Source organism: Chionomys nivalis, chromosome 14, assembly GCF_950005125.1.
Source record: "Chionomys nivalis chromosome 14, mChiNiv1.1, whole genome shotgun sequence".
NCBI lineage: Eukaryota > Metazoa > Chordata > Mammalia > Rodentia > Cricetidae > Chionomys > Chionomys nivalis.
In genome coordinates this window covers 27,349,788-27,367,155 of record NC_080099.1, presented here as the reverse complement: position 1 = coordinate 27,367,155, position 17,368 = coordinate 27,349,788, and the positions used below count along the sequence as shown (strand labels likewise).

General features: G+C 45.8%; 1 protein-coding gene across 2 annotated transcripts in view; it reads left to right on the top strand.

Moving 5' to 3' along the window:
* Positions 1-8,474: 8,474 nt before the first annotated feature.
* Positions 8,475-17,368, top strand: part of Prrc1 (proline rich coiled-coil 1) — a 29,817-nt gene continuing 20,923 nt past the window's right edge. The window contains exons 1-3 of one of the 2 annotated variants that reach the window (XM_057789179.1): positions 8,475-8,600; positions 15,861-15,980; positions 16,566-16,931. In XM_057789179.1, coding sequence (XP_057645162.1) covers positions 15,881-15,980; positions 16,566-16,931 — 466 coding nt within the window. In that variant the 5' untranslated portion in view covers positions 8,475-8,600; positions 15,861-15,880. Of the gene's footprint in view, positions 8,669-15,860; positions 15,981-16,565; positions 16,932-17,368 lie in introns of both variants that reach the window. The other variant, XM_057789178.1, reaches the window with a different exon arrangement.

The window sequence follows — 17,368 nt, the reverse complement described above, 5'->3', positions numbered from 1 at the left end:
GTCCTGCGCTCACAAGTCTCCTATCTTAGACAATATGAGACAACACATGGAAAGACATGGAGCCCTATCAGCAAGAGGGATCGGAGAGCATCACTTTCAATGCAGCACAGAAGTCCCTATGTATCCTTTTTAACCCTTACATCTATTAACAGCCTCCACTCTTGCTGTGACTCTCAGGATGGTTTTGCTTTTGTTTGCATACTGGTCCGTTAGGGTCTAGATTGTGGTGCAGGTTCCTTCTCCCTGTCTACACTCCCCCCAAGCGTTCTCTTTTAGACTCTTCAGCCACATCTCATCCACTTGCACTCATCCACTTCCTACATCTTTTCTTCTTCATTGTACGTTATCCCCTCTTCTTTTTTTACTTCTTAAACATAATTTTCCATAGCGTCAACGCTAGAATCTGTGGATCCTAACACTATCTCAAGTTTCCCCTCCTACCTCCCTAGTTACATCCTCATTTTGTTTTGTTTTCAAATTCAGTCCGAAATTCCTTATCCTTAGCCATCTTACTTCTACTCCCCCCCCCCTTTTGAGACTGGGTCACACTGTGTCTCACAGAGGGCTTGCCTGGGGTTCACAAAGATCTCCCTGCCTCCCCAGTTCTAAGATTAAAGGCACTTGAAACATGCCACCCCACCCCTAATCTTATTGACTGTAACTTATCCTCCAACCGTTATTGAAGTCAAAGTAGACACTGTATCAATACATCTTCTGCCCCTTCCCAGGCTCAGGAAACATCAAGAAGATGAGATGGAAAGAATAAAAGAGATAGAGGGTGGGAAAGAGTGCTATGTTGTGCTGTGCCTTCTCACACCTTGTCCACTGCATACATGAACTCACTGCCACTGTTGGTAACCTGTTGCCAGAGAAGAAATACAGGTGGCATATATACCTATTATATGATGTCCAACACCAAATGTTATTAGAGATTTGAAAATTAAAACAATATGTTAGTCAAGCCCACAATAGCGAAACACCAGATGCTGATGAGGATGGAGAAGAATAGAGGTCCTTGGACAAAGCCAGGGGGAAGGCGAGATGTTTCGGTCACTTCGGTCAATAGTTGTCGAGGAGGTCTTTCTTTAAACAAAACTAAATGTGCTTTTACCTTCCTCTGTGAGCTGTAAAAAGAAATTTCTTTGTTGAGGGGTGAGAACTATTCTTATCTCTAAGTATAAAGATTATACTTTAGTTAGGTATTGAGCTGGTTTAGTAAAGCGACTTTTAGGTTAGGTTCAGCTCAAATCTTATGAGTCCTGTGTCTTAAGTGGGTGGTGTCTTCAGCAATTGGAACTTATTTTCAACCTTGGAAGCAGACAAGGGCAACACCAATAGCCTACATTGTTTGGGGAGTCACTTGAACTACCCTGACCAATAGATGGAGATTTCTCATGCATTCTGGGTGTCTGGGCGATTTTCTTTCTTGAGGTTTGCAGCTGTGCACACCTTTCGTGCCTATTTGAGCTTTGAGTTAGGCATTATGCATGGAATGTTTATGTCCTCACTACATTCAAATGTTGAAACTCATACCTCAATTACCCGAAAGAGAGACTTGTATGATGTGGGATGGCCTTCTGTATGCTGCAAATAAGTGTTACCTTTATTGGTTGATAACTAAAGTTGCTTTGGCCTATTGGCAGGGCAGAATATAGCTGGATGGGAAATCCAGCCAGAGATACAGGAGAAAAGAAGGCAGAGTCCAGGGAGATGCCAGCATCTGCCAGAGGAGTAAGTTGCCTGAGTATTCTAGTAAGCCATGGGGCACATGACAATATACAGATGATCAGAAATGGGTTAATTTATATGTAGAGCTAGCCAGTAAGAAGCCTGAGCCATCAGCCAAACAATTGTAATTAATACTCCACCTTCTAATGATTATTTCACCCGTGGTTGCAGGAACTGGCAGGAGGTGGGGGAGAGAAACAGGTCCAGCAGGACTGTCGTGGACAGAGACAAGGCTTCCAGCTACATTTGTGACTCATTTCCATCATTTTCACACCACCTCACTTCTCTGGAGAAAAGCGCGAAGTGGGTATCCATGCAAGCCAGGCTACGCACTGAAGGACCTTCACAGAAATAGTGGTTGACTTTGTTGGGCCCACAACATGGCAGACTCATTGTGAAGAAAGTATGTAACAAAGCAGAGAGCAAACCACAGGGCTAAGACACAGATGCCAACTGTATGCACAGTCCCCAGTTGAGGATGACAGTATAACGCAGTAGGTAGCAAATGGCCACATATCTGTCATAAGCCATGACAACAAAGAAGGTGCACTCAGTAGCAGCCAGGGCACTAAACACATCTGCATCCAGCAACCAGCAAAGGAGATGGTTTTAGAGTGAGCAAGAAGATGCACCAACATCTGGGGCATGGTAGTGGTGACATAGCCCATATCCAACATGGCGAGTATACAGAGGAAGAAGTACATGGGAGTGTGCAGCTGTGTGTCCAGGTAGATCAACAGGATGATGAGCCCATTGCCCATGACTGAGCTCAGGTAGATAAGAAGGAACAAACACAACAAAGAGGATGCTGTTGGTCGTGGGGTCACTGGAGAAGCCAAGCAAGATGAATTCAGAAACTCTAGTTTGGTTCTGTCCTGGAATCATCCACATGGTAGAAGCTGTAAGAGAATCACATTCATCTATGTATCACCTGACATGTGCAGTTATAGAGGCAGAAATGGGAGATACAGGGTGGAGAGAAGTCTCGAAAGTTAAGAGCACTGACTGCTTTTGAAGGGGACCAGATAACTCAGAGCTGTGTGATGCCAATTCCAGGTGATCTGATTCCATCTTCTGACCTCCACAGACAAGACCACACATGGTACATGAACATGTATTTAGGAAATACCTATATACATAAAATTAAATATACTTTTTCCTTAAGGAAAGGAAGGCTGGGGTGTGGGTTCTGAGCATACTGTTCAGTACTTGTGAATCTTCTCAAGTTACTGAACCTCCCAATGCCTCAGTCTTCTTCATCTATCAAATAAGGCCGATGTCACTCATTTCTCATGATTAAGATGAACATCTAAAACATCCCACAACCTCCTAGAAACAAATGTGACATATGGTATGTCATATGCAGTTTCACGCTCTCATTCCACCTCTGGGAAGGCAGAGACAGAGGATCCCCAGAATTAGGCAGCTAGCTATACTAGATGAAGTGATGAACAGTGGGTTCAACTAAAGACCTGTGGGTTTGAGTGGTGAATCTATAGAAACTAAAGTTGTTTTTTACTTTGGTTCTTCAAGACAGAGTTTCCTAGTATAACATCTCTGGCTGTCTTGATACTCTAACTTTATAGAAAAGATTAGCCTCAAACTCAAGAGAGCTCTCCACCTCTGCTTCCTGAGTTTTGGGAATACAGGCATGCAGCCAATGGTCTTGCTGCAACCAAATTTTTAACATCGAGCAGGATAAATATATTTATCCTTTTAGGGGAAGCAAGAGTAAGATTTCTTTAAAGGACACTTTCCTTAGGGGGAGAAAACCCTCCATAAGTGAGAATAACAAAAAAACAAGTACTCAAAATTTATACAAGGACTTAGAAAAAACAGAAACATAAAAACAGATGCTACAATGGAGTAGGTAATCATATTTAAGGTCACAAGGAAGCTCTCTGGGAGTTGCACGAGAACACCACAGCACCAATGCTCACTCTCCTCTTCAGAGTCTCACATCCCCACATGCCTACCAGCCTGGCTACAATAACAGTAATCAAGAGTACTTGGATCCAATTGAAGGGTAAATTAAAATGATCCTTTTAGTGTGTGCCTGGCTGTGTTTATTAACACTCTACACATTTAAAGCTTTGCCCAGCAGTACAAATATCAACAATATTTCTGAAACAAAATGTAAACACATAGGGCACATTTAAACATATGCTCAAGGAAAGATATATAAAGGAAATTTCCTAACACTGCTCAAAATAGTCTAATCTAGGTCACCGCCCAAATATTAATCAGCAAGACAATGGTTAAAGCAGGATTGCTCTGATGGAAGAAATATGAAAGAGACTATTAGACATCCCCAGTCTTCACTTTCCCTGTCCCCATCCCCTCTCCTGACCAGTCTACTGCTCATAACCCTCACAGCTGTCCTTCCTTCCCCCCCAGGTCAGGAGCCCATCTCTCTTCTGACATTTCTGCATCAGTGTTTCCATGTACCTATGCCTCTAAATCTTCCGCTTCAATACAGTCTTATTTATTTTAATTTAAATAATTATTTTCATATAATATCCTTTAATCAGATTCTTCTCCTCCTCCAACTTCTCCAAGATCCTCCCCACCAAAGTTCAAATTTTCTTTTCTCCCACTCTCTCTTTCAAGAAAAACAAACAACAAAAATTAAAAAAAAATTACTAAAAGAGAAAATTAAAACAAAAAATACTAAAACAAAACAACAACAAAAAAAAAACCTCTCAAATGTGGAGTCCGTTTCCTGTTGGCCCACTACTCCTGGCATGTGGCCTGCTCTGGAGGGTAACTGATATATACAGTGACATTCTATTGGAGAACTGGTTTCCTCTTTCATAGCAGGTATCACTGTAAACTGCTTCGTTTATATGTGCAGGAGCTTGTTCACTTTCCTTTCTCAGTGCTGGCTTTGTCTGCATCAACACGTTCTCCATTGGATTGTTTCAGAATTTTTTTTCAGTAATTTCACTTTGGTCCTATCTGGACCAATTACGATCTCCCATGTCCTGTCCTTTGAGGCCAGTGTACAGGTCATTCACTGAAGGAGGTATTCTTACCTGTATATTATAGGTGAACACCTAAGTCCTGGAGAGGGCAGTTAGTTTAAGATTACAGAGCATGGGGAAGATGGGTGTGTGGTGCTGTGATGTCAGAGTCTGACTCCCTCAAAGAGCATTCACTTCTGGAGAGCTGCCAGGGTTGGGGGACTAGGCAGCCTTCTGAATTACAGAAAACCAGTCATGTATAACCTCCTATGGAGAGCTGAGAGAAGGGTGCTTAAGAGCTGTTAACATCTGAAGAGTTGCCTTAGTTGCTGCCCACTGGTATCAGATCTGCTGTAGGAGATATTTAAAAAGAATATGGATTAACAATTCCACCCCACCAATTAATGCATATGTGAGCATCCAGGAAGGATCAAATAGCCTTTCTATAATATGACAACCCTTTCAAAAATGAAGTTAAAGGCTATAACTTCTGCCCTTAATAAATTAATTTGTTTGGGGGTCGGGGAAATGAAAGCAAGAAAGGGGAGTATATACATTATCCATCCTGGACTATTCCCTCCTTGGTGGGAGCAGGCTGATCCTTGATCAGGCAAACACAAGCATACCTTCTCCCATGGGTTAGCAGGGGGACTGGCAGCTGCCATTGGAGGGAGATAGGATCTCTCCATTTCACCAGGGGGAGGGGTGTGTTCCTTGGCAGAGATGCCCAATGCTTGTAGGCTGGGTTGAGCCCCTTATCATCAAACTTGAGAAGGTTCACATGGAAAAAGACCTCTGTTAAGGCCAGTTGAGGATCTCTCCTAGTCTCTAGCGAGACAGTCCTGGCCAATAGCTCCTTAAGAGCGCTGCTGGTCCTCTCAACAATGGCTTGTCCCTGTGGATTGCAGGGGATGCCAGTGGGATGGAAAAATCTATGTAGGAAGTGAAGGCCTACCAGTTAACGACCCAACTTGGTGTCTGCCTGGTGTTGTCAGACACCAGGACTTCATTGTGCCTAGTCAACGAGGGGGGACCATGTGATGTCAACAGATCGGAATGCCTGGGTGCTGGGAGGGTATATAAGTGTTTCCCACTTGTTAAATAAACAAGTCTGCTATATCCCATTCACGGGGCTCCCATCAAGGTGTCCATTTATGTTGTGCCTTCTCATCCCCTCTTCCAGGAATATGTTAGGACCCAGGTACACAGGCTTGTTGGCCAGCCAGCCTACTTCCCTGGTGTATTCCAATGTAGTGAAAGAGCACGTATCAAGAAAGAGTTGGAGAACATCCAAGGTGCAACATCCAAAGTTGTCCCCTGGCTTCTACGTGCACACTTCTCAAGAAGCTCGAATATAAAGTGGTAAGAAAGCATACCGTATGTTGTGGCTGGGATGTGAAATGCTCCTCATGGGTTTATAAGTGTGGACACACGTTTCTAGCTAGGGACAGAGCTCCAGGTGGTGCCCAGCTAGAGGAAGCAGGTCACTGGGGAGGACCTTGAGGTTTCTTAGCATAGTCCCACTGCCTGTCTTTTCTTAGATTCCTGATTGGGGCATATTCTCCCATGACATGCACTGTCTGATGAGATGGTCTACACACTTAAACTACAAAACAAAATGAATCCTTTCTCCCTTAAATGAATTCTTGTCAGGAATTTATGGTCATAGTCACCAAAAAGGTAATGGATACATTATGTTATAAATGTTATTTGTGATTGACAAGTTCAAAATCTATCTTATATGTTTTTCATTCATTCCTGTATCTTTGTCTATACAGCCAGTTGAATAGTGAGCCCCCCAAAAGATATGTATATCTGTGATCTTATTTGTAAATTCTCTGTAAGACTTCCAAGTTTCTTCAGACTTAGACCCTCAATGCAATGACAGATATACTTAGGGAGAAGTAAAGAGAATTGAGCCACAGTGCATGAAAAGAGGGGTGGCCAGATACACACAAGGACAAAGACTGGAGGTAGTTGGGACAAGCTAAGAAACACCTGGTGCCACCAAAGTTGGAAGGGACATAATGGATTCTCCTCTAAGTTTAGAGAGTGGCCCTGTTGACCCATTCTTCTTGGACTTTTGCTGGCCTCTGGAAATATGACAGAATAAAATCTGTTGTTTTGAGCCACGGGCCATGGCTATAAACAATGAAGAGGGCCTAAAGCTAAGCCATCAGTTAACTAAAACAGCTCACCTTGTAAGACATGCCTAGCCTACACACCTTCACCCATCAGTCTAAGCCATGGCGGTCCCTCTGCTGGTCATCTTTTCGCCCCTCCATGTGCTACAGGCACACGGTGATACGTGTGATTCAAAGCTGAAATAAAACCTTGTCAGTTCTCGGCCCCTTCCCATCCATGTGGCTCCCATTTCATTCTGATTTGATCCACACCATAGGCTTTGCCATGGCCTGCTGGCTGTGTTTGACCTCACTTCCTGCTTTCATTGCCCCCATTTCTTACTGGTCTCTGGCTTCCTTTGTGTCAAAGCATATGCGCGCGCGTGCGCGCGCACGCGCGCGCGCACACACACACACACACACACACACACACACACACACACACACACTCGCCCCGGCCCACCACTCCCTGTATGTTCTTCTTTTTGCCTAGAAAACCACAGCCTGCTTTGGGATATGTTTCTGCTCAAATCTCATTTCTTACACAAAGCCTTTTCATCCCACACCCCTAAGTGGTGAACCTAAATTATGGTCCAAGTCACGTTACCCTTGGGTTGTCTTGTTGATTTTCTAGCTCATGGACTTTTTTTCCTATTCAAAGGAAAGGCTGTGCACTGAGACCTTGCCTGTCTTGTTCATGGCAGCACTGCAGCCATCAATTTATCTCTGCTAAATGAATGAAGAAATCAACACACCTTATAACTATTGAGGGTGTGAGCCAAAGGGATGGAGATGGTATCTGCTTTGAGCACCGCCCTAAACAAAGCTGTTTAAAGAGTAACCCAGTCAGCCACCTACACACATTCTGAGTGGATAAGGTAAGGAAGGGAACAACCCACGGTAGCTGCGGAGTCGAATATACAGTCAGGGAGCTGCTAAATAGTACTAGTTTTCAGTGAAGCATTGTAGAGTATTTAAAGCTGCCAAGTTCAAGAGCTGCATCGACGTCATACGTATGACTCAGTCCCTGAACGGAAATTTCCAACTAAAACGAAAGCTGTAATTCTTCCTATATTGACCGCTAGGCAGCTTGAAAGGCCCTTTCACCTATCTTGTTTTATTTGACTTTGTTACCAACCTGAATGAGTGCTGGAAAATATTATTCCCATTTTATAGATGGAAAGAAGAATAGGTAGTTCTTACAAGGGGATGCTGCAGAGCAAAGGGTCTTTAGATCCAAATTAGGACGTCTGACTGTGAAATTCTTTTCTTTTCCTTTCCTTTTCTTCTTTTTTTTCTTTCTTCCTTTTACACTTTTTCATTCATTGGTTTCTTTAACATATGTCGTGGGAATTGTTTCAGGTGCCTATAAAATAAGGAAGTGGCTCCCGGATCTAGCTTTAAAAAAAAAATAAAATAATATGCATTACTTAAGAAGAAAATCGGCAAGTAACTTGCCACCAGTACCTCTCTCGGGAGGGCAACGTCTGCAACGTGGAAAGCTTTGATCCCTGCCTTGCCGGGAGGTGGGGCTGAACAACGAGGGCGGCCGTGCACCCGGGCCGGTTCTGGGTGGGTGTGCGGCGGCGCGGCGGAGGCCGGCCGAGGGGCGTGGCGGGGCGTGGCGGCGACGTGGCAGCGGGGCGGCGCGGAGGCCATCTTGGCGCGGGACGCGCGCTCCCCCGGTCGTCCTCGTCCTCGCTGAGCCGGATCCCCGCGCCGGACACCCGGATCCCGACCCCGATCCGCGCTTGCAGCTTCCGCATAGGCGCTCGCTCGGAGCCAGGTGAGCGCGGGCCTGGCGGTGACCCGCGCGGAGCGGAGCGGCGGCGACGGACCGCGGGCGAGTCCCAGGTGGGCGGGCCGGCAGGCGGCGGAGTGCGGGGGCTCCGGGCGGCGGGGACAGGCGGCGGGCGAGCCGGGTCCATCCCTATGTCGCTCCAGCCTCAACCCCGGGTCCCGGGCCTGCACCTTCGCCCTTGTGCACGGGTGGCCAGGCCCGCGGACCTTCGCCCGGCCAGCCCGGCCTGCAGACGTGGCACAGGCTGCCCACACTGCCCAGGCCACTCGCTCCGGTGGGATGCAGCGTCTGCTCCTGGGATCCCCGCGAGTGTCCAGCGCCGTCCTGCAGGGCCCGTCACCCCGGACCCGCTTCAGCCAGCTTTGCAGGATTGCGTACTTTCTAAATGGCAGGATCTCATGTCCAAGAGTTCTTGTCACAGTAGTTTATTCGGGAGGCAGCTTTGACGCGATCCTGACACTTTTTGGCACTCCAGTGCTGTGTGAGCACTGCTTGAATCAGTGAGTGTTTAGGGAAGTTTATTTTTGGGCTCCACACAGAGTGACAGACTGCTGACCTCCGGCTGGTGGTATTCGAGGCAAACCCAGGGCATCAATAAGATCAATAGGAATAGCTTCGAATGCTCTGAATCTATCAAAAGTCCACACTCTCTTATCTCCTAGCAGTAATCGTCTATTTTCTAAAAGCAGACCTGAGTAGGTGCAAGCAGATTCGAAGAGCAGTTTGATCAGAGCCTGAGGACGAATCTTCCAAGCTCTTTCCATCTCTTTTCCCGTAACATTGATGCATTTGGACTACTTTTCTTCCTCAAAAGCTCGGTCTACTTTTGATGTTTCTGAGTTGTTTATCCTAGCAGGCTTCTTTTTTTTTTTTCTATATTTAAGAGGGTATGCTCATGTTTGCGAAGTTTATTTTAGTATTGCATTCAAGTCATTCCTCTAACAGTAAAGCTTTTAAGGGCCGAAAGAAATTGATCATGTATCTCAGGTGAACTCTTTTGCCCATGCAATTGCTGAGAGAGCGGGGTCATCTTTAAATAGGACCTGGCTATAGCAGGGGGTATATAGCTTCTGCCACAAGAATATGAGTGACAAATTAAGGGATGTGGGAACGCTGGTAGAAAGTGATGCAGTTGGTGGAGGAGCCTTTTTCTCAGGTTATCTGACTTTGTCCAGGTAGGGAATATGTCTAGAGTTAGCCTCTTAGGTGCCTTGTTCTTCCTCTCTTCTCAGCCAGACTTTGGTGGGCAGGTTCTTATTTGTTCCCACTCCTCCTCAGTTTGATCCTAGCGGTCCCCTAGTCTCCCACCTTTGGGGAAAGCTCTGAGAACATCCGTAGTTGAAGCAACCCAGGGAATCGTCCACAGCATCCCTCCTGGCTCCTCTGCAGTATTTAGTGCCGTCATCCATTCCTGCTTCGAAATGCTGGCCTCTGGGTGACACGGTGACCTCCTTTCTCCCTGTCATTCTGCTGGTTTTACTTTCTGCACGTTGGCCACATGACTGGAAGAAGGTTTGTAGTCGTTGTCCCTTTATCTTGGCGTGCCCTTCTTGGCAGAGATAGCGCAGAGCACGGTCTCAGAAACTGTTGGTACGTCGATGACACTTGCGGTTTGTGGTTTATGAACTCCAGACCTAGTTGGTGTCTCTATTCAGGTGTTTCAAGGAACTTGACCCTGCTGGGTTAGAGGGGAAGGAAGCACTTTATGACCCCACCCCAAGACACCATAAATGTCCTTAGTCTCTTGCAGAGCTCTCTGTCCTACCTGTTGACACCACCATCTGTCTGACCGATTGTGTAACTCATGCCTCGCCACACTTCCTTTATGGGCACTCACTGAGTCTTACCCCCTAAGTGTTTCTCAAATCTTGCTCCTTTCTTATCCCCATCATCACCTTAGTTTAGGCTACAGAGTCTCAGCCTGGCACTATGGATGTCTGGGGACATACGATTCTGTGGGTTGTGAGATGTGCGTTATGGGAATTTGAGCCACCACTTAATATGAGCAGTACCCTGTGACAAACAGAAGTTGACATGGGAACCCTAGGGAATATGAGGTTATGATTATCAGTAGTATAGGATATTGGCAGACTTATTTGAACTTTTCTGTACCCCTGAGTGCTCTCTCTGCCCAGTGGTCCAGTATACATATTTCAGCCAAAAGAATCCTTTTTTTAATCCCCCCCCAATGGTATTGGAGGTTGAATTCAGGGCCCTTGTGTTTGCTAGGCAAGCATTTCACCACTGAGCTGTGACCCCGGCCCAAAGGACTGTTCAGGACACAAATAGGGATTGTCAGTGACTGGGATCAGCCCAAGTCTTCCAGTAGTTGGTGGATGGACCGACATCTGTGAGGTGGAAATGCCATTTATCAAGAATGGAAGTGGACCAGCTCCAGTGAATCTCAGGCACTTTTCTGTGTGCAGGGGGTAAAAAAGGCAAATATTGGAGTTTCTTGGGGTATAATTTTGTTTATTTTACCTTTATGAAGGAAGGAAAATGAGAGAACAAGGGAGTGTTTTGTTGCTGGCTCTGTTTGGAGGGAGGATGTGACATTTGCAATGATGATGTGGTTCTGTGTCCTAACTGTGGCGATGACGGGCGTCTGCGCATGATTCAGCTTTACAGAACTGTGCACACACAGGTAACTAACAATAGCTAGAGTCCAGGGAAGATGTGCAGAGTGGTTCCTGTGGATTTCTGCACGCGGCTGTGACTGCAAATGCATAGAGCACTCTACTATGTTTTTGTCTTTCGGATTTAAAATCTCAGAAGAGTTGGAATAAAAAGACAGATACTTCCTCCAACTCGAGTGCCTTTCTGTTCATCGAAGGGCCAGCTCCTTACCTCTGTCAGGAAGGCCAGGCGTCCGGGCCCCTGGCTGGGTTTTCGTGACCATCTTACTCCCTTTGCCACATGTAGCATTTATACCTGCAGCGTGCTCACTCTTCTTCTGGAAGCCTCCGCTTTCCTTGTTTAGTTCTTTCTTTCTTTCCTTGGCTTATGAAAGTTTGGTTTATCCTTCAGAACTGAGCTCATCTCTGAGTTGGGATCCTTCTCCAGACTTGCACTTGAAATCTTTTTTCTGCCCAGCACGACTGTGTTCTTGGCTTCAGAGAATCCAGCCTTGGGGTGTATTGCTGTTGCTGTATTGAATTCATTGTTAGATATTGGTGCTTTTATTTGGTTGTGGCTTGTACGAGTCTCTAAGTTGACCAGATTTTGCTTAACACTATATTCCCAGAGGCTTGCTTCAGCGCTTGGCAAACAACAGACTTTTGCTGAACATTTGTAAAATGAGGAAAAATATCAAGAGCTGGTTTTGCGTTGGTTGTGTACTGTCTGAGTTTCTTTTCCTGTTGTATAAAACACTCTAACAGACAGTAAAAGCCACTTCAGAGAGAAGAGGGCTCATCTGCTTCATAGTTCAAGGGCATAGCCCACCTGGTGAAGACTTCCAGGCAGGAGCTCAAAGGTCACAGGACATCCAGAATCAGGATGCTGGGGAGATTGATGAATGAATGCATACAGCTGCTTGGTAGCCATGGTCACGCCAGTTGGGAAAGTTTCTGTTTTGGTTAAGTGGTGGCATTCTCCTCCAACTACAGTGACCAGCATTCTAGACTTGTTTCCTGTTGTGCTCTCTCCCCCGCTTCAGGCCCTTGTTCATGGCTGGTCAGAGAGATAGTTAGGACCAGCCTGTAGTCCAGTCTCTCACTCACCAGTCTTGGACCATCCCTGGCAACGGATGCTTTTGATCCCTACTCTAAGTGAACAGTGAGCGGTCTGTTTTCCTAATCCAGAGACCTCCCTTCCATGGGTTTTCTCAGATTAAATCTGTTCTGTTCTGTGCCCCACCCCCACCCCCCACCCCTAGCAATTCCCACAGGGACCTTATCCATTGACTTCTCATCGGCCAATGGCTGATTTAGCCTTGGGTGAGTTGTGTAGAATTTTCCCATTGGAGACTCCTCCTTTCTGATCCTTAGCCAGATGACTCTCAGAAATTCCAGCTCAGTGGAGTTTTCCCTCAGATCATATTGTTGGTTCCTCTCCAGAGGATCTGAAGAGATGCCCCAGTCCTCTTGAAGGCGCTGCATTATTAAGTAGGACCCCTCAAGGAAAGGGGTGGTCCTCCTTTTGAAGCCTGCTTATTGTTTGGAAAGATCTCTTGATTCATCTCTCCTTATGACCATGGGCCAACACTGTTCTAAACTGCCTAGAACACTGGTTCTCAACCTGGGGGCCAAACAACCCTCCCTCCTGCAAAGGTCTCATAAGACCTTGGGTGTTTGAGATATTTACACTACTATTCCTAACAGCAGCAAAATTACAGTTACATAGCAACAAAATTTTATGGTTGGAGGTCACCACAGCAATAGGAACTGTATTAAAGGATTGCAGCATTAGGAAGGTTGAAAACTACTGGCCTAGAGGGTCTGCTATCTCCTAAAAATGTGTGCCTTTTGTTTAGAAAGATGACTCAGTGGTTAAGAGTGCTCACTGCTCTTCCAGAAGATATAGGTTGGATTCCCAATATCCCTATGGTGGCTAACAACTGACTGTAACTCCAGTTCCAGGGGATCTGATACCCTCTTTCTGGCTTATGTGGGCACCAGCCACCCACATGGTACACAGATATGCAGGCAAACCATTTATAAACATAAAATTAAAGCACAGTGATCTGCCCTGGGACTAAACACTTCTGCTAAACCTACATGTCTTATCATTTTCTGCAGCATGGCCTGGCTGCACTGCCCTTTGACAGTGGTTGCTCCTGGACAGAGTACAACACATTGCACTACCAGATTCAAAGAGACTTAAGATGATGGATTATAGTCCAAAGTTTCCTACTTTCCAGCCCTTTATCTTCTTGGCCTCTGCCCTGCTCCCTGCTTATTCCACTCTGCCTCTCAGGTTCTCCTGTGAGGCATCTGCGTGGCTCACCAAATGAAGGCTGAGCAAGAAGGAAAGACAGGCCAGGGAATGAGACTTAGGGTAGTGCAGCCCATCCTTATTCAGGGAGAAAAGCCTGCAGAGAGGTCTCGGCATGATTCAGAGACCACCACCAGCTTACTCGCTGGGGTAGTTAGAAGGAAGGAGACGGGGGCAGGGAGTTAAAAAGCTTCTGACTAGAGAATGGTGAGCAGTGATAGAAAGAATGTCAGGTGATCAATAAATGTCTTTCCTGGGGTCAACAGGGCAGAGTAGCCAATATTCTATAGAGCAAGTTAATTTACTTCTAGAAATCAAATTACTGTAGTTACTGGAATTGTTTCCAATCAACCAAGATGAAGTTTACAAATGAGATGATCCTGGGGCTGCTAAACCTCCGTTTTCCATTTTTACAGTAGAAGCCCGACCAGGCAATGCCCCTTACGTGGGCATCTCCCCACTTCAGCAAACACAATCAAGATAATGCCCACAGCCGTGCTCAGTGGCTGTAACCCAGGTGATTCAGTGTCTGTCAGGTTGACTAAGGTTAACACTAGCATACACTTAAGATGAATTTTAAGATTAGTATTTTTTTTATAGAATCATATCCACCCCAGCCACGCACACCTCCTCCAGATAGTGCTGCTCCCTCGCCCCCGTGTGTGTAGGTATGAGACCTACTGCAGGGCGTATCCCTGCAGAAAACAAACTCTTCCCTCACAACCCCTGAGCCCCTCTTCCATCAGTGCTGGGAATTTGACTGGCTTGATTTTGTGCAGGTCTTATGGCCCTGTCCTGTCTAGAAGACACTGCTTCATAGCAGCTCAAGCGCTGGCACTTACAGTCTTCCTGAGCCTCGGTGAGAGGGGTGTTACTTAGCTGGTCCTTTTAGGGCAGAGCACTCCCATAGCTTACTTGCTGTGATTTCAGGACTTCCGAGTCTCTCTGTTAACTGCCATCCATTGCAAAAAGACCTTCTCTGATGAGGGCTGAGAGCCGCACAGACTATAGGTATATAACTGAGTGCTTAGGAGGCAATTTGATTTGTAAGATGTTTTCTTACAGTTGGTGTGCAGCATCATCTCTTAGGACATTGCTTTCTTGTGCCTTGTTTTCTACAGTCAACTTCTACTACCTGAGCCACACCATCGCATTTCATAAAGCTGCTGTGGACCAGGAGGCCAGAGCTAACATGTTTATAAAGCTGAACACTTCCTGATTTTTAAAAAAATTGTTAATAGGCATAGACGACATGGAATGTATTGAGGGAAGAGAGTGCATTTGTAAAGTCAAGCAAATTTAATGTTTAAAAAGAAACGTCAGTAGAGTAGGCCACGTAGAATGTTTGGTGAGGGAAGATGTGGAGTTTCAAAGTTAAATTAGATGATTGCATTTTAAGCAGTTTGACTGAAACTGGCATGTGACTCTTACCAGGACTCAAGTGGCCAAACCAGCTTGGCTCTCTAGTATTTGAAATATATAGCTTCATTAATGAAATGGCTACTGTAAAATTATTTCCAAGTTGTAAAATATGTGTATGGACTTGTCACAGGATATTGGTGCATTAGTTTCATGCAGTGTTTTTTAATTTATTTAAACTTTGTTATAAAAATTGTTGCAAAATAAATTACACACAGAAATGAACAAGACCCAAAGACTATACTAAAGCCTTAATTAATTATTAGGCTAATAATCAATAAAAAAAATTGGGAGTCAGATATTGGGGTAAGAACCTGAAAGATCTGAGAAGCAGGGGAACAGCCACTAGTCACCTACCTCTTTCCTTCCTTCCTCCAGAAGGGGCCAGAGATCCTCTCTTAGCTCCACCTTACTATGTCCTATCTCCTTATTTGTCTAGTCCTCCAAATCTCAATGGTTAATTTTGGTCAGCTAGTGGCTGGTCCTCCCTCTGACTCCAAGCAAGCTTTATTTGTTAGAACACAATCAAAATATCACACAGCACTAAAGAGTCTTTTTTCAGATACTAAAAGAACCTATTTTTAAGTATTGTATGTACGCACGTGTGTGTGTGTGTGTGTGTGTGTGTGTGACATGTGTATCTAGAAGGTAGAAGAGAGGGTCAGATACCCTGAAACTGCCGCACAGGTAGTTGTGAGCTGTCTGATTGGGCACTGGGATCTGAACTCGGGTCCCCTGCAGGAGCTCTGAGGAGCTGTGACAAGCCCTTCGTCTAGACATTGCTGTATTCTAAGGATTACAGACAGATCGCTTCTTTCTGATCATCCTTAATTGTTCTCTAACCACGAGAGCTGCCAGCCCTGTGCAAGCTTATATTTTTCTGTCTTGCAGGCCACCGTAACTGAGGGAAGATGATGGAAGAAAGTGGAATAGAGACCACTCCACCTGGAACCCCTCCCCTGAACCTTGCAGGCCTGGCCGCCGCCATGCCCTCCACTGAGGTTCACTTAGGTGGGTGTTGTGCCTAACCGCTGCTGGGTTGGAGAAGCTGGGAAAGACTCTGGTCTCTCTGAATCAGTTAGAAGACTGTTTGTTCCTGCTTTGTTAGTCTTGTCTGTGTTCAGAGAAGTAGCCCTTTAAACTTAAGCACAGCACAGAAGTAGTCTTGTAACAAGTAAGGAGGCTGACGCTCGCTACTAGCAGGCTTGCTCTCAGTCACTGCAGACCTAGCGGCCTTCAGAGTTCTCGTCTCTGATGTCCTAGGACTTTGTGGGGATTAATTTTTTCGAGGTGTTAGTGTCTAGGTTTTTATGTTCAAATCAGGGATGAAAACTGACCTTCTTGTCTAAGAAACAAAATGAAAAGGAAGGTCTGCTCTTGGACGGCACCACCCTCGAGTTGTGCTGTTTATCCGGTGGATAAGCGTGGGGCCTGCACTCAGGTACAAGCGTTGTGCATTGGAAATTACACCTTTAAAATTAATTAATAAGATTTGGCTTACCACATTAGGAATTTCCCAAGCAGTGAAAGTTTGAAAATGAGATGAAAAGCTTTTTCAGCCTCTGTGTTTTATCCTCTCTGCTTTTTTTTTTCTAGCTGCAACCAGTTCCTTCTCATCTCCCAATGTGTCTGGGATGGAGTCCCTGACACCACATGCCTATTCCACGCCTCAGCCATCCCTGCCCCCTGTGCAGCCGTCAGCACCCCCTCCGTCGGCTCCCCTGAGTGGCACTTCGGTGCCGCCCTCCGTGTCTCCGTCCCCTGCCATGGCCTTCAGCAGCCCGCCTTTATCCTCCTTCCCACCTGCGACTTCTGCCTCCGGTGCGCTTTTATCTGCGCCCCCTTCGGGTCCTCCTATATCAGGATTTTCTGTCGGTACCGCTTACGATATCACAAAGGGCCATGCCGGGAGAGCGCCCCAGACACCGCTGATGCCGTCCTTCTCTGCGCCCCCAGTCACAGGTGATCTCTTACTTTCCTCAGTATGCAGCTGCCTTTGGCGCTTTATTGCCGCGTGCCGGCTTTGAGTAGTGCTGCACTGTGCTTTGTTTACTAGACAGTGCTTGGAGGTGCATGGTATAGTGCTATTTAGTTTATGGGTGGATGTGGGCACCTGCTGCTCCTGGGGCTTTGCTTTCTCGACATTCATGATCTAGGCTCACTCTGACTTCCAGAGTTTCCCACGCTCATCTTTTTGCCACTTAAATTATTAACAGTAAAAATAGTATAACTTACTGTGTGGTTTTTGTGTGGTATAAAAATTGATATATGATTGACATTTGAGGTGTGAGAAAGACTTCTCATATTCCATGCTAATATTTGTTACTTACTGATAGGCTGCAGGTTGTAATCCAAGAGAACCAACTTCCCTAGGGAGTACATTTTATCTAGCCAGTTCC